Source organism: Ochotona princeps, chromosome 17, assembly GCF_030435755.1.
Source record: "Ochotona princeps isolate mOchPri1 chromosome 17, mOchPri1.hap1, whole genome shotgun sequence".
Classification (NCBI taxonomy): domain Eukaryota; kingdom Metazoa; phylum Chordata; class Mammalia; order Lagomorpha; family Ochotonidae; genus Ochotona; species Ochotona princeps.
Genome location: NC_080848.1, coordinates 36,084,929 through 36,108,336, shown reverse-complemented (window position 1 = coordinate 36,108,336; position 23,408 = coordinate 36,084,929). Strand labels below are relative to the sequence as shown.

At 53.6% G+C, this 23,408-nt stretch overlaps 1 protein-coding gene across 1 annotated transcript in view; it reads left to right on the top strand.

The window, feature by feature from the left end:
• The first annotated feature begins 3,775 nt into the window (after positions 1–3,775).
• SEZ6 (seizure related 6 homolog) overlaps positions 3,776–23,408 on the top strand; it is a 44,147-nt gene continuing 24,514 nt past the window's right edge. Inside the window, exon 1 of the mRNA XM_004593924.3 lies at positions 3,776–3,912. Coding sequence (XP_004593981.2) covers positions 3,858–3,912 — 55 coding nt within the window. The 5' untranslated portion in view covers positions 3,776–3,857. The remainder of the gene's footprint in view (positions 3,913–23,408) is intronic.

Sequence of the window (23,408 nt, the reverse complement as noted above, 5' to 3'; positions counted from 1 at the left end):
TTGACAAACTGCACTACTTTCCTACCTGTCCAGGCTCTGCCTCATCCTAACACATAAAGTTGACTATCACTAGGAGGGAGGGACAGCCCAGATGCATTATTAATCCCGTCATGCAGTATGAACCCATCCTTTGAGTCCAGGGCAGAATGCTGTTGCCTGGAATTCATAGTCTGTCTTATAAACACACCACCACCACTACCATCACCACTATACCTCACCCCCCAAACTGCTGATTCCCACACATGTAAATTAGTTCAGGCAGTAGGGATGGTGACATGGCAAATTTCTGGCCAGTTCTGCTCCCCTCCTTCTTATGGTTACTGTTCAGCTCATCAAATTGCCCAGGTGTTGGCAGAATTAGATAAGCCTGCCATCAGCCTCCAAATTCCCAGAACAAGCATTTGGCATTAGCAGTTAGAATATGCTTAGAACGTCTGCACCCCACATCAGAGTGCTTGACTTGGAGCCCCAGCTTAGGTCCTGATTCCAGCTTACTGCTAATGTGCATCCTGGGAGACAGCAGCTGTTGTCTCAATTATTTGGGTCTCTGACACCCATGTGAGAGACATGGGTCGAGTTCTAGGTACCTGGCTTCTGCTTCACCCAGCCCTGGATGTTTCAGGGATTTGGGAAGTGAACCAGCAGATGGAAGACTGATCTTACCCTGCCTTTCAATTAAACAAATAAACAAAAATTGGAAACAATTCCCATAATCACTCAGGTGGGGACAGATATCATAACATTAAACAATAAAGTCACCCACTGCCTGCAATACTAGCATCCCATACTGGTTTTGGTTTACATCCTGGTTGCTCCCTGCTGATATGCCAGAGTATGGTCCAAGTGCTTGTGCCCCATGCACCCTTACAGGAGACATAGATGAAGCTCCAGACTCTGAGTTTCAGCCTATCCCAGCCCTGGCTTTTGAGATCACTTGAGGAGTAAGCCAGTGGGTGGAAAATCTCTATCTCTTCTGTAACTTGAATTTCAAAATTTTTTTTTTTGTTTTTTTAAAGATTTTATTTTTATTACAAAGTCAGATATACAGAGAGGAGAGACAGGGAGGAAGATCTTCCGTCCAATGATTCACTCCCCAAGTGACTACAACGGCCAGTGCTGCGCCGATCCGGAGCCGGGAACCTGGAACCTCTTCCAGGTCTCCCACGCGGGTACAGGGTCCCAAAGCTTTGGGCCGTCCTCGACTGCTTTCCCAGGCCACAAGCAGGGATCTGGATGGAAAGTGGAGCTGCCGGGATTAGAACCGGCACCCATATGGGATCCCAGGGCGTTCAAGGCGAGGACTTCAGCCGCTAGGCCACATCGCTGGGCTCCCAAAAATTTTTTTTTATTTCTTAAAAATTTTTTTGTGTTATTGGAAAGGCAGGTTTACAGAGAGAAAGAAATAGAAAGATCCTTCCGCTGGTTCAATCCCAAAAGTAGCTGCAACGGCCGGAGCCGAACCAATCAGAAGTCAGGAGTCTGAAGCTTCTTCCGGGTCTTCCACTTGGGTACAGGATCCCAAGGCTATGAACCGAGCTCTACTGTTTTCCCAGGCCATAAGCAAGGAGCTGAAAGGGAAATGGAGTAGCCAGGATATGAACTGGAGCCCATATGGGATCCTGGCAAGGCAAGTTGAGGGCTATAGCTACCATACTGGGCCCCAAACAAATAAATCTTAAAAAGAATCATTCTGCGGGCTCGGTGCAATAGCGTGGTGGTTAAAGTCCTCTCCTTGAATGCGCTGGAATCCCATATGGGCGCCGGTTCTAATCCTGGCAGCACTGCTTTCCATCCAGCTCCCTGGGAAAGCAGTTTAGGATGGCCCAAAGCCTTGGGACCCTGTACCCGCATGGGGACCCGGAAGAACTCCTGGCTCCTAGTTTCGGATTGGCTCAGCTCCAGCCGTTGCAGCTACTTAGGGAGTGAATCAGCAGATGGAAGATCTTCCTCTCTGTTTCTCCTCCTCTCAGTGTACCTGACTCTCCAATAAAAATAAACAAATCTTAAAAAAAAAAAAAAAGATTCATTCTGGCAAGTTCCACCCATGGGCCATGTCTACTCCTGAGGGACCCCAGGGTCTGGGAAGAGTCCAGGAATAGCTTCAAGGAGAAAAGGAGGAATATCACATTAGCCAAACTTCTCTCAGCCCCAGAAACTTCTACCCTGAACCTGTTCCCTTCCTCTGTTGGTAATGCTTTGCCCTGCTCCTCAGTCCCTTCTTTCCTGACTTCTCACCTCTGATCCTGCCTTCTGCCAACTCACCACCCTCCTTGCCACCCACCCTTCTCCATTGCCCTCCTGTCCTTGGCTTCTCAAAACAGCTGTCCAGAGGGTCTCTCCTGCGCTGATGCTGCACTCCACCTGTCTGCTGCCTGGCTTTGTGCATGTCAGCTCAGGTGGCACCCCAGAGCTGCAGAGATGTGGCTCTGGAAAGGATGCCACAAGCAGAGCCAAAGGAAAGGGAGCGTCACGTGGGCTTAAGGTCTCCTACGAATAACAGCAGAAGTTGTGCCCCTCTGGTTCTTGAGGGTGAGGTCAGGAAGGGCAGTGGACAATGAGTGGGGACTGGAACATTCAAGGAAGAGCCAAGTTCACCAGAAACAAATTAAGCCCAGCTGCCCTTCTCCGGGGGAGTCTCCCAGGATGCCAGGATTGAGTATCAGCCACAGGGCCACACCTTCCTGCATCCATTGATGCTCTCAGAGAAAGTCCCCTCATCAGGGATGCCCTTGTCTTAGCAGCGGCCTTAGGGGTGGCAGAGCCATGACTGCCTCACAGGGACTCCTCAGCCCAAGTGGAGAGCCCTGGAAGCTTATTTCCCACTCCTTGGAATGGTTCACCCTCCCTGGCTACTCCCTTGAGCCTCCTTCAAGTCTCTTTCTAAAGCAGCCCTGGGGACCCCCTCCCCACACCTGGCTCATTTTCTCTGCCAGTTCCAAGGACCTGAGCAGGGATTGGCAGGAAAAGTCTGTGCCAACTAGCTGTCACCGGGGCTTCTCTGGTCCTTGCAGAGGAGGCAGGGCAGTATCCTGGAAATTTGTGCCACCTGGGACCCGGGGACACTCTCTGAAGCTGCCCACAGCTTGGCCCAGGTTGCCTCCTGCCAAATGAAGAATGTCTCCCTAGGACGCGAGTGCCACTGGCTTTTAACTATAATATCAGGATAATTAAGCTTTTCTGTGAGCACAGTTTGCTGCTGATGCAGCTGCCTGGAGCCTTGGCATTTATTGAGCGCAAAGTAATAATTTATTGTCCTTTGTACGCTCAAAAGCCATCTTCATTATCGGCCCGGGACGGAGTTGCCACAAGGGCACGCGGGCCTCATCAGCTGCCTCACTCGTTAATATCTTCCTAGGTCACCCTTGGCGCCCTCAGGTACCAGGATGGGGTAGAGGAAGATGAGGAGGAATTGCTCTCACTCACGGAGAATCGGACTGGTACCACCCGAAACCCATACCTGGACAAACAAGCTGCTAATGGGGGAAAGAATGGGGGACTCGGCTGAGCGTGGGCGGCGCGGAAGGACAAGGGCCATGTGCCCCCATTATTAGGGCAGTCTTTCCCCTGGGCTGGCGGGGACGCGGGAGACCGTGCGCCTTGCCGCTGGGGCTGCTGCGCTTCTGCTTGCGACTTTACGGTAAGCCGCTCCTCCCGCGCCCCCGCCCCCAGCCCCGCGCGGCGGTCCCCGGCGCCGACGCCAGGCGCTGGCCGTGGTGCTGATCCTGTCAGGCGCTGGCAGCGGCGGCCCGGCTCCCTCTTCCCGACCGGACCGGCTCTGCCCCGCTGCGCCCACGCCCCGCAGGGCCTCCCGCCCTCCAGTCGCGGCCCCTGCCCGGGGCGCGGCCGCGACCGGCACCATGCGCCCCGCAGCCCTGCTGCTCCTGCCCTCGTTCCTGGCGCTCCTGGCTCACGGTAGGAGACCCCGGCGTCCGGCGGCGGGACGGAGGCGAGGGTGGGGTCCCGGGGGCGCCCGGAGAGGACTGTTCTGGCAGCCAGCCCTGCGCGACCGGGAGACTCAGCTCAAGCACAGAGCTCCGCCGGCTGCGCTGCCCCCGGCGCCGGCCGAGCCGGGCGGGGCGCGGGCTCCGCGGGCGGGAAGCTGCCGCGGCTCCCGCCATTCGCGCCCGGCCGAGACCTCGCCTTTAATCATCTCCCCGGATCTAATGGGATTTCTTTGCTGCAATTCATCACGCCATCCCCCTCCCCGCGCACACACGCTCACCCGCGCGCTACCTCGCCACACTCCAGGCGTCTAAGGGCGCCGGGGCGCACGCGGGGGCGCGCAGGGTGGTGAGTCGGGACGGTCCTGCTGGGCGAACCGTGATCGCGCCTCCCCGGCCGCCCTCCAAACTTCGCTCGACTTTGCCGCCGGTTCTGGGGCCCCTCGCATCCTCACTGCAGAGGGTCGGGACCACATGGCAAATAGATTGAGGTCGAGTCGTCGCTCACCTCCCTGTACCTTGGCGCGGCAATGCCAAAGAGCCTGGAGCACAATTCTGGGAAGAAACTCAGGAACCCAGAGCCTCCAGTCCAACTCTTCTCTGTGTCCTGAGCTGCAGCAGCTGAGCTCCTCCGTCCTCCCCGAAGTCCCTTCCTTGCGCCGGCACACACAGCGCACACGCCTGGAGCTCTGCCTCTCTTCTGGGCCTCCCTTGTTTTCTGGCCCCCATTCATCCCGGCAGCAGACTCGTGGGGGAAGGAACGGTTCCCTACCCTGCGGCTCCCAGCCCTCTGTTCCAAGTCCAGCGCCCAACTTCACTGGTCTGGGGTTGAGGGACGCCGCCCTGGAGTGGGTATCAAACGAGCCTGGGAAGAGGATGGGGGTGAGGGGTGTGAATCGTGTCAGGATCCGCCGTCCCGGCACAGACAAGCTTTGGCTACACCAACAGAAACCCATGTCCTTCTCCAGTCCTTACGGATGAGTGGATGAGGTCGCCAGAACTGTAGTTGGAGTGAGACATGCCATTTCCGTCCGTATGGTTGATAGCACCTGGTGGATAGGGAGAAAGGTGGGGATTTCCAACCTCCGGGCTGGATCTCCACCCACCACCCCATCCCCCTGCCCTCCCTGCAGCTTTGGAGGTCAGTGCAGCACTACTGGACTGGGCTGGCCCCTGGATAACAATTTTCTTGTGGTACAATTTTCTTGTGTCGTGGAAGCCCCTTTCTGAGCCTCTAGCTCCCCTGGCACAGCCATCCCAGTGTTTCTACCCTGCCACCTGGCTGTCCAAGCCAAGTCCAGTCTTCAGGCTCACAGGGAACTTAGACCATATGTTCATGATTGGGGGAGGAGACAGAATCCCGCAAGCCACACACTGAGAAGGGGAACAGGGAGGAAGGCTGCCCTAGAGTGTCCCTCAGCGTCTGGAATCTGTCTCAGGGTGGCCACGTCCTCCCTCTGGGCAGCTCCCTGGGAGCTTAGGACCCTGGCATGGAGCCTGGGGTTTGGCTACATGGATCTGTCTCCAAGTGAATGTAATCAGGGTTCTCCGAGGGTGGAGTCTGCCTGCAAAGCCTGTATGCTGGGGTAGTGAAGGCTCAATAGTGAGTAGGGGTGGGGCCCTTGTGTGGGGGTGCAACAGCTAACAGAGAGCACCCTGCAGGGCTGAAGTGAGACTGCTCATCCCCAGGAAGAAGACTGGCTTGGCTGGAGCTCTGAACAGTCCCACGCTGCGGGTGTAGGTTTGAGGGCTGGAAGGCGTCTAGATCCCCTGCAGTCCTTGAGTCTTTCTCCTCAGTCCCCATCTCTGACCCAGCAGGATTTCCAGTGCTATGGGGTGATCTGTTGAAGGGACAGACGTGTGAGGCAGAAGGTAGTGTAGGACAACACGTTTTGCCCCACCAGGGAGGCAAGGAAGCAGCCCACAGTGCCAAGCCTAATGGGTGAGAGGGCATGGATGGAGGTCAGGGCTGGTTGGACCAGAAGCTGCCACCTTCCCAGCTGGGCTACCAAGGCGTCTCACCAGAAAGCAGTACATTTGGTCGTCTGGGAGCTCCTAGGTCTTGAGCTGCGCCAAGGCGAGCCACTCGGAGCAAAGGCCTCAGGCAGTCAGCCATTGCTGCGGGGAGGTGTGTTCCCCAGCTTCACAGCCTGGGGTCTCAAAACAGCCAATGGAGCTGAGCTCACACCTGGGACTGGGACCGGTTGCTGAAGCTGAGGCAGGGAGGCAGCAGCTGCCCAGGTGGGGTGGCTGGCCCAGCCCCACCCCCAGGTTTAGTCCCCCTTTGTCTCTGCAGCCTCAGGCATTAGGAATGCAGTGGGCTACTGGGTGCTCTCCCAACCTGCGGGAGGTGCCCAGGAGATCTTGCCACAGTGGGGGGAAAGCGGCTGCAGGGGAGGACTCTGTGTGTGTGTGTGTGTGCTAGGCCTGCTGTGTCAGTTTAATGGTTTTTAATGAGCAATTACCTTTAGTCATTCTCCTAATTTCTGAATATCAATAAAGTTAATTAAACTCTGCATGTGTGGATGTGGCCTGGGGAGATTGTGAAGGTAGAAGCAGCTGAGACCAAGCCGAGGTGGGGTCTCCATGGATGGTGGCTGCCTCCGTGGCTGTGTGACCTTGGATAAGCTGCTCCACCTCTCTGAGCTGGCTTGAGAATGTGGTAGGAAGAGAAGCCTGGGGTGGCTAGTTCAGTAGCTCACTTTGCTCAGAACCAAGAGATGGTGTCTCAGAGGTGAGACGGAGTAGGTAGGGGGAAGGGGAAGGAGAGCCAACGCTGCAAGAGTTAACAAACTAGGCCTGCCTTAACCTAAAATGGTAATTACTGCTTCATGCAGACTCCTGGGTAGGTGCTGCTTTCCAACAGCCTGACAGTCCATCACTGGGTCTGGGGGCTGCTCCCAAAACTGCCAGGAGATCCTGCCTCCAGTCCTCACCTAGTATGTGGGGGTCCAGAAGTGGTGAAAGAGGCCCTATGGGAGAACAGTCCAGATTCTACTCAGAGACAGGGACTGGCAAGGCGGGCAGGAGGCTTCCAAGGAGCCCCCAGGAGCTGAGAATGCCGGGAGCAGCAGGAGAAAGCCAGAGTTGGTTTTTTTCCCCTCTCAGGCCCAAGCTCTTCAAGCTTGGCAGGTCCTGGAGGCCATCCTGGATTCCTTAGTGGGATGGCAACTTAGAGCGCCTTGGGGACTGATGCAGTGGGGTGCTAATGGGGAGCAAGGAGATACAGAGGCTGGGCTTAATTAGAAACTAGGCTTAATTAAGAACTGAGCATCCTTCACCCTCCATCCTGATAGGTGAGGGCCTATCAGCCCGCCTCCTCAACCCCTCCCTCCCTGTCAGTCCTAAGTCCTGCAGCCTCCTCCCTCCATCTCTGTCCCAACCTCAGCCCTATCAGGTCTCCTCTGCCTGACTGGGCTCTGCTCAGGATGCTGCATCCTCACCTGGGCAGAACTCTGAAGCCTCAGTCCTCCACACTGCTCACTCCATCCAACTCCATCCCTAAACACTAAGGGAAAGGCCATAGACAGGGCTAACTTGGGTGAGGGAACCTCTCAACCCAGATAGTTACAAGCCTAGCCCCTTCTGGGCCTCCACCCTCTGCAGCCTTGAATGTAAAGCTGTACCAGCCCATGGTGGCCAAGTCCAGGAGCACACTGGGGCCTTGAAGAGCTTGTCATGTCATGCAGAGTAATTTTGCATCCTCAATGCCCTGCCCTCCCATACAGAGGAGGCAATGCTGCCAGACCCGGTCTGTAGCTGGGAGGTGGAGCTCAGACTAGGAGGTCTCCCAAGCCAGATCCCCACAGGAAGCAGCAGTTCTGGGAAGCCTGCTCAGCCAACCAAGTGAAAGGAGTTTCAGCTTCAGTTTCCCAAACTAGCCAAGTTCTCAACAGCTTCTGAGCTCTTGGCATTTCTTCTGCTAGAAATTCTTTTTCCTCCTGGGCCAACCTGGCTCACTCTACCTTATGCTTCAAGTATCGGCTAAGCTGGCACCTCAAGTAACTCTTCAGCATACATTTAAAGGGCACCTGCCGTATGATTCTGCAGGGGAAGGCTCATATTCCTACAGCCTGGATCTGGAGAGGTGGGACGTCTGTGCTCCCAGCATGCCCTGGCTTCTCCTGTGTTAGGTCACAAGTGCCTAGTTGCTTGATACTCCCCCGCAACAGGACTGAACTCAGAAGAAAAGACCCCAAGTCTGTTTGGCCCACCCTTTCTATCTTGGGGCAGCTCCATTGTGCCTGTCTGGAAATGTGGGGTCAGCTGGCTGTTTAGAAAAGAGAAGTGGGACCGTGGCAGCTGGGCTGTGTCTTAAAGCTGAGTTTGCGTAGCAAGCATACTATTTTTATATAGATTGTATGTTGGTTTTTTTTTTTTTTCTATTCCTAACAGTTGGCCAATTATCCCAACTGTAAATTATAGCCTTTACTTAGTTTTTTCCTTCTACAAATTAAACTGTCATGCTATCAGCCTGAGGTGGCTTGGGGGTGGGGTTATGCTGGCCACTCTGAGTAAGCCAAAGCCCCCCTCCCAGTCCCCCGTGAATGCTTGTGTCCCCACCCGCACAGAGTCTGGCTCAAGGAAGAATAAATTAGTGAGGCAGACAGTGGTAGAGGTTAGGACCAGGGTCCCACTCACAGCACTCACCCGCCAGCCCTGCTGGCTGAGAGGGAGGCTGCGGGTGAACTGAAGGCCCCAGGTGAGGGAGGGACAGTTACTTGTCAGCTGTCTCTCTAGCTCTCTCGTCTGTCTCAGCTTTAGACACTGTCATGCTCCTGGAAGGGATTGATATGAACCTTTGGGAGCAGCTCTGAGCTTGTATGCTCTTTAAAGATTTATTTATTTGGGGCCCGGTGGCGTGACCTAGCAGCTAAAAGTCCTCGCCTTGAATGCCCCGGGGATCCCATATGGGTGCCGGTTCTAGTCCCAGTGGCTCCACTTCCCATCCAGCTCCCTGCTTGTGGCCTGGGAAAGCAGTGGAGGACGGCCCAAAGCTTTGGGACCCTGTACCCACGTGGGAGACCTGGAAGAGGTTCCAGGTTCCCGGCTTCGGATCGGCGCAGCACCGGCCTGTTGCGTTCACTTGGGGAGTGAATCATCGGACGGAGGATCTTCCTCTCTGTCTCTCCTCCTCTCTGTATATCTGACTTTGTAATAAAAATAAATAAATCTAAAGGAAAAGATTTATTTATTTGAAAGACATCGTCACACACACACACACACAGAACTCTACCATTGATTCACTACCTAAATGGCCACAAGAGCCAGGCTTGGCCAGGCCTGTGCCAGAAGACTGGAATTCCATCAGGATCTCCTACTTGGGTACAGGGACTCCAGCACTTAAACCACCTTCCACTCTTTTCTCAGGCACATTGCAGGTAGCTGGATTGGAAGTGGAGCATGCGCATCTTGTATGACCTTGAGTGGAGAGCAGGAACCCACAACTACAAATTATCCAGGACCTCAGTAATTCAACTCTTTTATTTAAAAAAAAAAAAAAAAAAAAAAGCTGGTTCTGGTATGCTTCAATCTGCCATTCGTGTGTTGAGTTATGGAGTCTGGCCTAGAACCCCCAGGGTCCCAGATTTCACTGGTCAAGCCTTGCACCTGCCTTTTCTTTCTAATATTATGAGATAAGATTAATCATCTCCCACATCATAGATGGGAAAACTGAGTTTTGAAATTAGGTCATTTACCCTGGGCAGCACAACCAGTCAGTAGCTGAGCTGCTCCCAAGTGCCTATTCATTTGGTAAAATGCAGCTTCAACCAACACGGTGTCCAGCCAAGCATAAAGCTTCAGAACGGGCAGGCAGAAGCCAGGAGACTGTCACTAGCCAAACAATAATAATAGCAGCAACCGTGTTAGCAAACATTTATTAGGTACCAACTGTGCCAGGCCCTCCACTAAGTGCTGTATACACATTAGCTCGTTTAGCCCTCGTGTCATCTCTATGAGATAGAAGCTATTATCTGCCTTTTATTGGCCAAGTCCTAGCTTGTGTTGTAAGACAGACTCAAGGCATAAACAGCTCCTAACTTTATCCTAGCACATTCCTGCTGCTGTCTACTCTCAACCTTACTGACAGCAGGTTAGGAATGTTTTAGCTTGCTCAGTCCTTGGTGGCAAAGGAATAAGCTCTTCTTCCCAGCACTTGGAGGCCAGGAAAGAGCATGGAACCAGGCAGTCAGAGGACCTGAGCTCTGAGGCCTTGGGTGAGTAACTATTCTATCCTTTGGGTATGTTAGAGGACCAATCTCAACTGTGCTGGCATCCTGGGCTGCCCTGCCCGACCACCTTGGCCTCTGCTGAGGGCCAACCCCCAAGTGGGAGGCCCAAGCCTGCCCCTTCTCCCTTCCACTTGCCTACCTGCCGCCCCAGCTGCCAGCCCTGGGAGGGGAGGATCGATGCTGCAGCCGCAGGCAGAGTGTTTTTGGCCATTGATTGTGGAGATTTCTCAGCGGGCTCAGGAGCAAACAAACCTGCCACTTCTCCAACAACAATCCGGGTCTCTCACTGCAGATCTGCAGCCTTGCTGGCAGCCACTCTGGCAGGAAGGGAGGGGCTGGGGTAGAAGGTCCTGATTGGGCCCCCCAGCAGGAAGAAGGGGCTCTGCCAGGAGGTAAGCAGGGGCTGAGCAGGAAGGGGGGTAATGGGAAGATACAGTGAGTATGACTGGGGGCAGGGGCTCCTAGACCCTGCTCACCCCTTGTTTAGCCCAACCTCTCCTGTTTTACTCAGCCATTGTTATGTACCCGGAATGCCATCCCAAGTCCTGTTGCTAATTCCTGTCCTCCCATCCTCCTTTTCTGATCACTGTGTTCCCCAAACACCAAATGCCACCCATCACCCATCAAGGACTTAGCCTTTCTTTCCCTCATCTGCTTAATCCTTCTCCATCCATACCCCCCAACTCAGCACCTACTAGGTGCTCTAACAGGCAGCAATGCAGCACAATGCCTACCTGTTTGATGCAGGGCTGCTTCTGTAATAAGCTCAGCTGTGACCATCTCTTCCGTCAGACCAGTGCCTTGTGATTTTAATTGAGGTCCAGAAGAAATGCCAAATGGCACATTACGTAATCCAGCTACTTGGACCTTCGGAAGGACAGGGAACTCTGGCCTCTGTTTCTCATCTGTAGCAGAAGGGGTTAGTGTTTGGGTCTATGAGGGAGTGCCTAGACAGTCCCTGGGATTCCTGGGCCATGCCACTCTTCTTCCCCTCTCTGCTGAGCCTGACTGCCTCAAACCCACCATGGCAGAGCAGGTGCAGAGCCCCTCCTGGTCTCAACCCCTGTGTGCTGCACAATTCAAACAGTGGGCTTCTATCACCAGTGCACTCCATAAGGGACTAGCTGGGTGCTTTTGTTTGTCATTTTTCAAATGTCTGCAACAGCCAAGCCTAAGCCTAACACCTGGGCACTCAATCCAGGTATCGCACATGGATAGTAAGGTTCTAACTACTTTGAACCATCATCACCTGCTGCCTGCAGAATGCACATTAGCAGGAAGCTAGAATCAAAAGCAGATCCTGGACTCAAACCTAGGTACTCCTATATGGGACATGGATATCCCAAATAGCATCTTACCCACGAGGCCCAAAGCCCACACCCCAACCAGAATCTTGACATCCTGGCATTGGCTTCAGCGTCTCCCTCAACCCCTTCTACTCTCCTCTGCACAAGCTCCTTTCTGCTCTCAGCCCCTCTCATCAGCTGGTCAACACAGGAAGAGGGAAGGAAGACTGTGAAAAGGGTCTGAACCATTGCATGTCTCTCCCCCCCCCGCCCCACAGATGCTCATTTGCATACCATTTTGCCCCTCTTTGCTTGCTGGCTCCTTGTTAAAAGCACTGAAACAGACGCTGCCCCCCACACCAGCCCAGAGCCCTCCCACTTCGCTTCCCTTCGTTCCCTCCCTCCAGGCTCAGCAGCTGAGCACCAGCTCCTTTGTCCCCCAAGCAGCCACCTGCTGAGTGTCTGGCCTGGATCCCACCAGCCAGCAGGTGCCTAGGGAGTCCCAGAGCCTGAGGGAGGGAGGGATCAGGCAGAGTAGAGAGCCAAGTTGTGCTTCGGAGAGAGAGGAAAGTCCTAGACAGAAAAAACAAAAACAAACAAAAAACCCTAGATCAGAAGAATCTGGCCAGGGGGTCAGGATAGCAGATTTTGAATCTAGTGCAAACTCTTGCTGGTATTGTGACCTTGGATAAGTTGTGTCACCTCCCGTGCCTCAGTTTTCTTGGGAATTTGTGGTACCTGCCCCTGTCCTACATCTTTCATGGAGGCATCAGCATTAAAGAAAAACAGAGGGTAGCAACAGAGAAGGAACCAGAAACCCTGCTTGAGAGAAGCATCCTCTGACAGCCAGAACTATATCCAGCAGGAGGGGCTTGTCAGTTGGCCACTGAGGGGCAAGGTCATGTTCCCAAGAAAGCCCTAGCTGGACTGTGCAGGCAAGTGTCAGCCATAAACGTGAGCGCATGTCTGGCCCTGTCAGTCCAGGAAGGTGAGATCAGCAGTGCAGAGGGATGAAAGTTGGGTCCAGGGTGCTTCACTCTGGCTCGCTGCTCACTGCTGGGGCAGGGGAGGGGGACCTTGACTCAGAGATCATTTACATCCAGGAGATGTGCGACTGGGAACATCTGGCCTGGCAGCTGGCAGGTCCCCTGCTGTTGTGAGGCCCTGATTTCTTCCTGGTTAGAGGAAATGTGGGGATGGAGTCACTTTGTGTGGATCAAAGAGCCCCTGGAACCTCTGGATAAAGGTGCAAAGGTGGCACCTGACAAGGTGCATGGAGGAAGTGGTTCATGCCTTTACTTATCCAGATTCCATCTCTACCACCCCCACATCTGCCCTGCTGCCCACTCAGTGCTTGCCCATCTTGTCACAGAGCCCTGGTCCTGCCCTGGGGTTGCAATGTCACCTCTGTTCCTTCCTCCCCTCTGTCTGCCAGCCCAGAGAAGAAAGAAGCCTCCTGCTTGATCAGGGTGATGCTCCCATACCCCCAGCGATTAACTGGTGCCCATGTCTAGTCAGTTCTTATGATTGCTTCTGTTCTCTTTGGTCCTTCCCTGCCCTGAGCCTTAAGCAGAGGAACCAAATGGGTACAGATGAGGAGAGCTCACCCAGCTCAGTGGAGGCCTTGCAAGCTGGAGGTCAAAGCAAGGTTGCAGTAAGGGAGAGGCGTGAGGGCTGGAGCATATTCAGCTGGCTCCATCTTGTCTTCCTGAGGTTCTCGGAGAGAAGGCCCCAGTATGGAGGTAGACATGTCTCTGGGAGTCTGCCTGTCTTTTCTACCTGTCTCTGGCATCTGTGCCCTCTGTCCAGTGTCCTGGGGCTGCAACCTGGGGCTCAGGCTGGTCTCTCTGCCTCCCCTGCAGCCCAGGCCACTCTCTTCCTCCCCAATCCTGGGCTCTGCTGACCCCTCAAGGAGACTGGAGCTGGAACTGCTGCTATTTTTAGCAATCTGCACCCCTCCCCTCACCTCCCTTCCCCTCCCCCACTCAGGCTAGCTGGGGAAGTGGAGGGACAGGACAAACTTGGAGAGCCTTCTAGGCTATGGTACCAGGCAGGTGAGGTCCCCTTCCCCTTATTCATGTAAGGCCATGGAGATAAGGAGAGCCAGCCTGGGCTAGGCCCCAGGTGTGGGATGGGCATGGTGCACATCTTGAGAAAGTCTAAACTCTAGCCCACCTGCCTGGGACTGAGAGAAAATATCAAATGGCTTTCCCTCTGTGCCACCGTCCACCTTTCCCACTCCCCAAAATCCCAAATCCCTAAGGACAGAGCCCAGGCCTTCAGGGACTCCTCCTTGGGCCATTTGGAAGTAAGGCCAGGGTTTGTGCCATCATAGAAGCTAGGAGAAGCAGAGGGGCTTGGTGCATGAGGAAGTGGGGAGGAGGGAAATGCTTGGGACTGAGAGGCAGAGGCAGGAGCTCCAGGTGCTGTCCTCACGCTCCCAGAGGGAGATCAGGCCCTGCTTCTGCTCAGGTCTGCCAAAACACCAGACCCCTGCGGCTCAAGGGTGACGCCCCCATCACTGCCCCAGCTGCTCTGGGAGCTGGCAACAGTTGGCAGGGAAGAGGGGAGAGCAGTTCAAGAGGCCTGAACCAAGGGACTCCAGGGAAGGCAGTCCTGGCTTTCCTGAGTATCTGCCTGCCCTCTGACCTCAGGCTGTCTCTGCTTTTTTCTCCATCTGTCTTTCAGTCTGTCTCTTGAGCTCAGCAGAGAAGAAATGGCTTGGGAGGGCGCGGTGCGGGCAGGTGGGGAAGGATTTGCCTCCTGGCTACCACCTCTGCAAGTCATATCAGCTCCTGGCCCTGTGGGCTGGGGAAGACCAATCAGATAATATAGGTGAATGGTGACCAGGACCTGGCACACAGTAGATGCTCTAAACGCCGGTGCTTCCTCAGAGTCTCCCACACCCTTGCCCGCCATCTGTGCACCACATACACTCACACTAACATACCACATACACACATGCACATGTACTCACATGCAATCGTATTTGTTCATGCTTACATGTATGCACACACTTGTACATGTATACTCATGTGTGAATGCACATGCCACACACACACTCAACACCTGTGTGCACTCATCACATAGCCTAACCTGGGTGTTCAGCAAATACTGACCAACAGATGGGGGTGAGGAGATGGGCTCCAGTGCACATGGAAGGAAAGCATAGTTTCCACTCTGTCCCTGCCCATCTACAATCTCCATCAGACCCTGAGGTTGGCCACCAATAAGAGAGAAGTTATGACTATCCCACCTAGTGAAAAACTGGCTAAAATTAAAATCAGCAACTGAATAACCAGACAGGCCCAGAGAGGGCTAAACAAGCTCAAGGTCACCCAGCCAGTGGCAGCTGTGTCCCCATAGAGGAGCCACGGTTGTGACAAGACCTTGCCTGGCTCCTTGATCCCCGCAGCTAAGAACAGACTCCTCCATAGGGATCTCTAGAGCAAGAAGTGGTCAGAGCCCACTTCAGCACTGAAAACCAAGGTAGCCCCAGCAGCCCTAGGCTTAAGGCTCCTCCCAGGTCAAGCTCCCATAATTTCTTCCCAGATACAGCAGAATAAAAAGCAGCCACAGGGCAGAAGGAGGTCAGTTTGGCCCTTGTGTACAGAACAAACTCCTTCATCTTACCCAAGACTGCATAATCTTGGGGTTATCACTGGTGATCAGCTCAGAGGAGTACTCACTATTGGGAACAGCCTCTGCGATGCTGACTGTTAAACCTCAGGGTAGGACCAAGGAGGGGGCAGTAGTCCCGAGGCTGGTCAGAGGTTCAGGAAGGTACCTGCTCTTGGGCCCTAGCACCTCATGGTCTTGCCTTACTTTGCTCTGTGGCTGGGAGAGATTGTCCTTGCCAGGTGTCTGCAGCTGGACAGCAGGACAGGGTGGAGGGGGATACCTAATCTCCCTCAGTGAGCCCTGTGCCCTAACTTTAGCTTTGTGCTGAGCTGAGCTGGCCTCTATAGCTCCAAAGAGAATGCAGTTCCTGTCTGCAGCTTTCCTCATCCCAGCTGACATTTCCAAGGTTTCACATTCAGAGAAATACGGTCTCTGCTGCAGACATGGTGGTGATAGTGGGAGCCGCTGGCACTTGGGAGGTTTGTGCCCTGAGCACCTAGCTCAAGGCCATGTCCCTTTACCCATTACTCTTATTCACCTTGAAACTAGCAAGTGGCTCCTCATTCCCTCCAGAGCCACTGCAGGAGAAGGGACCTGAGGGTAGCAGATGGACAAAAGGAATCCAGGAACAGAAACCCCTCCAAGAATAATGAAAAACTAGAACCTGCCTCCTCCCCTATCCAGACCACTGCCCTGGCCACGTGACCAGGCCTGGCATAATCAGGATGTGATATGGCAGCTGGCTGGGGTGATGCCCTAGGGCCACTGTGGTTCTTCCTGTTCCTTCCACCCACCCCAGGGGCAGGGGCCTGCTCTACTGACTCTATCCTCAGGCCCATCCCTTCATTTCCCCACTCCCCCATCACAGAACGCCAGCTTCTGAGTCACCTACCGAGTCCCAGGAGCCATGGCAGACAGGGCTAGGTCCCCCAGGACCCTAGGGCCAGCAGACAGACAGAGGTGGGGAACACCAGGCTGCAGGGAAAGGTGTTGAACGCAGCAGGTGACACCGTAGCCAAGGCCTCATTAATCACCTTTCCAGCCCCCAGCTCTGCAGTGGCGAGACCATATTAGATTTTAAATTGGAAAGCAGAGAATGTAGCAGTTAGCTGGGAGCTCCCTCCACTCTGGATCCCCCGTCACAGCCTCAGAGGAAGGAGGGAAGAGTTAGGCCAGCAGGGTTGGTCCAGCCACAGCCCAGGGCAGTGTCTCCCAACCCCTGCCACTTACTCAAGATCTGAGGAATTGTCCAAGACAGATAACCCCAGGAAGAATAAGGTTAAAATTCAAGAAGCAGACAAGGTGAAAAGGAGAAAACCCAATAGCTGTGTTGGGCAGAAGTGCACCCCTTTGTCTGGGAAGTAGGACTTTTTAGAACCTGGACAAAACCAGGTTCCACCACATGGCATTATGGGCTAGACAAATGACAATGATTTGCAGCCTGAACATGTGTTTGGACCTGCATATTCACATGTGTTTATCCTCAAATGCACACATATGCCTACACACATGTATCTATCCTCAAGTATACACACACATATTTCCCTCATGTGCACACATGTACAGATACACATTTACGCCAGTGTACACATATATGCCTACACATGTATCTACCCTCATGTACATACACATACCTACACACACATCTACCTTTATGTACACACACATGACCATCCAGTCATGCACATGAGCACATAGATTCTAAGAAGTAGTAACAACTGCAGTAGAAATGTTGATCTCAGGCTGGGGCATAGACAGACCTAGCCAAACCCTTTATTTGCTGCTTCTTCACATGAACAAAGATGATTCGCTTTGCCTTTTGTCCTCAGTGTCTTTACCTGCACAGTGGATGGTGTGGATTCTATACAAACAAGGCCACCTCTCCAAGGCATGATAGCCCAAAGCATGCTTGGCATATGGGGGTGCTCTACCTTGGTCCCAAGGGCAAGCAGCCATTCAAGCCAGCTCCAGAACTGTCCCAGAGGCCCCCTACTCTCTGTGCTGCTAATTGGATAGTGAGATGAGGGTGAGTCGGGAGGACACAGAAGGCATTCCACAGAACAGGCACATACCCAGTCCTGCGCCAGACCATACGAGGGCAGATGTTCTGGGTGCCTTCTACCCATGAAATCCAAAATCCTCTTCACCGGGCTCCACCTGCGCTCCCACAGTTAACCATCTGACACCAGCGCTCACCAGTGCTGGGGAGCAAGTATGGCCTTTGGGGGACAGTGAGCAACTGGTAGGCCCAGCTCTCCTGAGACCCTTAGGACAAATCTTAGGAGGTACTGAAGTTCCCCGTCATCTCCCTCCCTGCCCAGTGTCAGTCCCAGTTCCCAGACCCAGAAGGAAGAAAGCAGACATCCTGCCTTAGGTCTCTTTCAGAAGTGCTACCTTGGACTTTTCTGCCTGTCAGGTAGCCAATACTTCAGAAGCCGAGAAGCCAGGGAACAGAGCTGTGCTTCTTGTCATGGTAGTTGCCTGCTGTGGGCTGTGTAAATGTAAACTCGCTGACACAGAAGAAAACTGAAACTTTCTTCGCTTGCACCAGCCTCGTTTCCAGAGCTACACAGCCAAGTGCAGCTGCTGGTTACCGTATTAGAGATGCAAATACAAACATTTCCATCACTGGGAAAAGTCCTACTGGACAGTGCCTCTCTGGGGCCAGAGAAGCCAGGTGGGGAGTCTAAGACATTCTCAATGGTAAACTTGGCAACTATTCATGTCTGGGTTCCAGTTTCCTGTTCTGTGAAACAGGATAGTAACAACTCAAATCTCACAAGAGTTCCTGGGGGAACCCAGTGAATTAACTCTGGCTGGACATTCAGAATGCTGGCAGGCACTGTGGTAGGCAATCTGTCAATGACCCTTCCCAAGAGACTTGCCTGTTAGAGGTGGGACAGGTAGCCCTACTCCTGGCCAATGCCCACTACCTCCCATTGAGGTACTAGCCATGCTTTTTGTGTCTGTCGATAAGATCCTAACCTTGAAGATGCTGAAGCCCAGGAGTTACCCACCTGTAAGGTAACTGGCTCCAGCAGCTCAGGAGGCAGTGAGTTCTCTGTCCCCAGAAGTATGCCCAAGGTGATAGACATACCCAACGGAGAGCCCACTCTTCACTGTAGGCAGGCCAGGTGCCTCCCTATCTCTGACATCCCAACAGCCAGCCCTGTCTCAGGTTTGCTGCTGGACCTGGTCAAACCCTGTGGGCTCAGCTTCCTTCTGGGCCTGTCAGGGAGGTGGGAAATGTTGGCAAAGGTGACAGGGCTCAGATTTTGGGAAACAGCCACTTCCTTTCCTGGAGCCTTGCCAAGAGGAGGCGCCCACCTCTCCCCCTCCACCCATTCACATAAGCAACTCATATTTGACTGGTCCTAGAGGGGTGACCAGAAAAGCAAGGATGGGATGGATAGAGAGTGTGATGAAGATAATCAATGACAGGGTGGTAGTCTGGGGGGAACCTGCCAGCTGCTGCCAGCAGACACTCCCCACAGATTGCCAGTTGGGGCTGTGCTGGGGCACTGCCAAGGGCTGGCTGCCCGTCTGCTCCCTTCAGGACCCACCCCTGCCCATCCCTGCTGGCCCATGGCCAAGGGCTTTGGGGAGCAGCATACTTGCTGAGTATGCACACATAATCTGGGCTTGGAAACTGTACCCTGAGCCCATTCTTCATTGCACCTAGAACTGAATGTCAATATTTATGGGTGAATATATGGGGAGAAAGATGCCAACTGTATGGCTGAGGAGTCACCAGGAAATGGTCAGCAGAATGTCCAGCATGGATGGCTCCCCAGGGGACCAAGAGCTCTTCCCTGGAGAATAGATAGGGTTTGAGTAAGCAAAGACAGAATCATGTGAACCACAGGACTAAAGAGGACCAGTACCTGCTCTGGCCATGAAAACCTTCCCTTCTGTGTGTCCACCCTAACAACTTCCCTCCCCATCACTATAAGCTACTGGTCTCCTGGCACAAGAGCCCTAGGGCAGCAGCACCCCAGCTGAGCTGAAAGCCAGTGGGATCAGTGGGACGAAGTTGAGCTGTGGGGCTGCTTAGCCCTTGGTTCCAATCCCAGGCTCTACTCATAGTCTGTGTGATTGTGTACAAGTAACTTAACCACACTGGACCCTATCATCTGTCTCTATTGACATCATGAATGGAGTCTCCCTGGAGCAAGGAGAGGAGGAGAAATCACAAGGGGGTCCCGACATGTGGCTGGCACACAGAGAATGCAGAGGCAGTAGATGGCACCTATTCCCAGCTCAGCTGCCTGGCTTGAGACCACAGACAGCAAGCTGTCCAGTGTTCTCCAATCTGGTTCTACCATGGCTTCAGGGTAATGTTGGAGAAGTTGTATCCCAGTGGTAGACCTTGGTTTCCTTTTCTGTTGGTGAAGCTGACTTCTTTGTCAATAACAAATTGCCACCCAGCCCCAGAAGCTGAACATGGGTGGGTGCCAAAGGGTCATTAGTTCAGTAGCACATGAAATTGGAAGCCTCTAGGGTGTCCCATAAGAATACTGGTTGATGTCCCAGCTAATACACTTCCCATCCAGCTTTTGGCCTGGGAAAGCAATTGAGGATGGCTCAAAGCCTTGGGACCCTGCACCCACGTGGAAGACCCAAAAGAAGCTCCTGGCTCCTGCTTTCGGGTTGGCACAGCTTCGGCAACTTGGGGCGTGAATCATCAGAGGGAAGATCTTCCTCTCTGTCTCTCCTTCTCTCTGTATATCTGACTTTCCAATAAGAAATTTTTAAAAAGAAGAAATTGGAAGCCTCTAGAACCACATCTCAGACCTCAGGGGCCCTCTAGCTAGCACCCCTCACTACAGGAGTGAGGCTGGGCCTAATGAGACTGTCACTGGGGAACTCAGGCTCTGGGGGCCCAGGCACTGTTCCTCCCAGAGTCCCTCTCCCTCTCTTGGACTATGGGATAATAGGGACCTGCTGGGGGCCAACCCTCACTGACCCACTATTAAAACTTGAAAGGGTCCAGGAAACCTCCAGAATAAACTCATTAATTTTAATGGGATAATAAATGGGTCCTATTAAATTCTCATTTCCCAGGGTTGGGCCAGCTTTCACCTCCAGAACCTGAAGGAGTGGTCTCCCTGCTCCCCATGTACCTGCAGGTACCATGGGTTGGGGGTCAGGCCGGGACAGAACCCCTCTCTCCTAGCAGGACAGGGGGTAGGAGTTGTGGACCTTTGGGGTGGGGCTCCACTGCTCACAGCTTTTTACCCTGGGCGTCACTGAACCTCAATTTGTCCATCTGTGAGCAGGTGCTGGATAGCTTATGGGTTCTGCTAGACAGAGGCTGGGTCCTACTCTCCAATCCTGGCCAAATCTAGTGGGGTTGGGGCACTGGACCTTCATCTCTAGCCCCACCCAGCTGCAGGATAGGGCTCTACATTCCCACCCCTGGAGGCCCAGGCCGGGGTAGGGCAAAGAGGACCTCCAGTCCCAAGAGGAGCTACAGGGGGACAGCGCAGGGCAGTGCAAGAAAGAATCCACTGGGGAGGCATCCTGAATGGCTCATTAGTGCCGATGAAAGCCTTTTTTTCATTGCGTCTAAATTCTTTAAACAGGGCTCCCTCCGATGTCTATTTGCATAGCTTAAGAGCTAATGTGGGGGGAGGGCCCACGCGGTGATGGGGCCCACACCAAGGCAGGGACTACGTGGAAACTCCGGGGCTGCCTCCTGCGGGGTAGGGGAGGGATGACCAATGGTGATGGAGTGGTGATGCTGGTGGAGAGGGAGAGGGATTTCCCAGCCAGTCTACTTGGGTGAGGCAGCCCAGAGCTGCCAGAGAATGTCCCCCTGTATGTGGCACCAGGGGGACCTGTGGATGGGGTTGTGGGGAATTATCTTACTATGGGGACAGTCTCTATATCTCAGACACACACTGCTGTTCTAAAGCATTCTGATTCTCAGAAAACCCCTCAAAGTGACCATTTTTCAGGGAAGAGGTGAAGGCCCTGAACAATGACTTTCCAGACACCCGACTTTTAATATTTTTTTAAAAGATTTATTTATTTTTTTTGCAAAGTCAGATATATATATAGAGGAGGAGAGACAGAGAAGATCTTCTGTCCAATGATTCATTCCCCAAGTGACCACAAGGGCCGAGTTGAGCCAATCCGAAGCCAGGAGCTCTTCCGGGTCTCCCACGTGGGTGCAGGGTCCCAAGGCTTTGAACCATCCTCCACTGCTTTTCCAAGGCCACAAACAGGGAGCTAGATGGGAAGTGGAGCTGCCGGGATTAGAACCGACACCTATATGGGATTCTGGAGAGTTCAAGGCGAGGACTTTAGCTGCTAGGCCACCGCACCGGGCCCAGACACCCGATTTTTAAGTGGCAGAGCTGACACTGAAACCCAGTTCTGCCTCCCTCTGTCCCATGGTCCCCTCCAGGTTTCCATACTCAGTTGCTTCAGGAATGAGTAGGAGCTTCAATATCCCAGACAGAAAGCCTCTGGAGGATGAGGTTCCCATTCAGGCACAACCTGAGTCCCAGATGCCAGAAGTAGTGATCCCAGTGCCACTTCTTACTTATTTTAAAGGAAGAGTGAGGAAGAGAGACAGAAAGAGATCTTCCATTTGCTGGTTCACTCCCCAAATGTCCACAGAGGCTGGGGCTGAGCCAGGCCAAAGCCAAGAGCCAGGAACCCTTTCTGGATCTCCCACATGGGCTATCTTCCTCTGCTGATGTCCCAGGCGCATTAGCAGGAATCGGATTAGAAGTAGAGTAGCTGGGACTTGAACTGATACGGTTTTAAACTCTGGCTTAGTCTGATATGCCACAGTGCCAGCCCCCACAGTGGGTTTAAATTCCAGGTCCACCACTGTGAGACTTCAGGCAAGTCTTTGTCTCACCTCTCCAGGCTTTGGATTCTTTATTGGGCCGGAGTGAGAGTCCCATTTCTCAGAGTTGCAGTACCAATTAAAGAATACAGTTGGAGGAGAGCTGACACAGTAGGAGCATGATAAGACCAGCCTTAGGGCACCTGATCTCTCCTGTAGGGCTCTGGATCCCACTCTCCCCCTATGTCAGCTCCTGCACCTGACCTCAGTCAGGCCAACCAGACAGCAGCCCCTGACCTGGCTGGCCATAACTCCAGGAACCTAGAGGGTTCCAACAGCATTCCTGAGGCATCTGGATACACCCTTCTCAGACCTAGCTCATCTTCCTCAGGTTATCTGACCCTGTCTGACTGTGGGTGGCACCTGCCAGGACCAAGTGGCAGTTGATTTCAGAATCAATTTTCTTGTTTGATATGCTATCTTGATTCCATTTAAGCAAGTGTTCAGTCCCCCCAGATAACACAATCAGTGCATTCAACAGTGACGGGAGGTGCCCATTAGCCCTGCTCCATTGCTCAGCACCCACTCAGCAGCCAGCAGGAAGAGCGGTGCCCGGCACAGTCACTTCCTAAGTCAGGGGACCTCTGTGCATTCCCTCCACCAAGGAAGAATCCCACAGGTACCCACCCTAAGAGCCATGGGTGACACCTCTTGTTGGGCAGCCTTGGAGGTGGACATGTGAGCAATGCACATGAGCCCAGGGGACTCCAGTCTGTGTGGCAGGAAGAGCTTTTCTTCCTTGTGCTGTGCCAAGATCGGTTTTAGATCACCTGGCAAAGACCCTATGACATCTGGGGGGGTTGAGCAAAAAGAGAGTAGCCCTGGCTGGCATGTCACAGGCACTGCCTGGACTCTCCATCACTGACTCAGACAAAAGACATAGGGCACTGGCAGACCATCTGCTCTAGGGGGCATGAGCCTGGCTGGGCATCTAGTTTGGATACTGTGTTATCAGTGCCTGCCATGGAATGCCAAGACACAGTTGGGCTGCCTCCATAAGCATCACAGGAGAGAGTGAGGTTGGGCCTAGTTTCCAGGGCTTGAGGGTCCCCAGGCCTCTAAGACCCAAAGCAACTAAAGGCCCTCCAACCTGTACTCGCCTCCTGCACCCCAGCTTCCTCCCTCTTCCCGTTTGTCTGACACATCAGAGCTGCCGTGGTCTTCTGAGCAGAATGTCGGCCATCTGGCACTTCCTCACTCCTGCCAATCCACAGGGTGGGTGTGAGCCTGTGGAATGACAGCCACCCCCCACCAGACGTGCGGAGGGACCGACCTTCTCCATGCAGACTGTGATCGCGCCCTGGCTGTGTTTCCCTTCCAGTCCTCATGCAGCCATTTTGAAAGCTGTAAGGATTAGGAGCATCCTCCCAGCTGTCTCTGAGCTGGCAAGGTTCTGGGTGGGTTGGATCTGGAGCCAGCATCCATTGACCTTTTCTTGGCAGTTAAGGATCTAGGGAACCTGTGG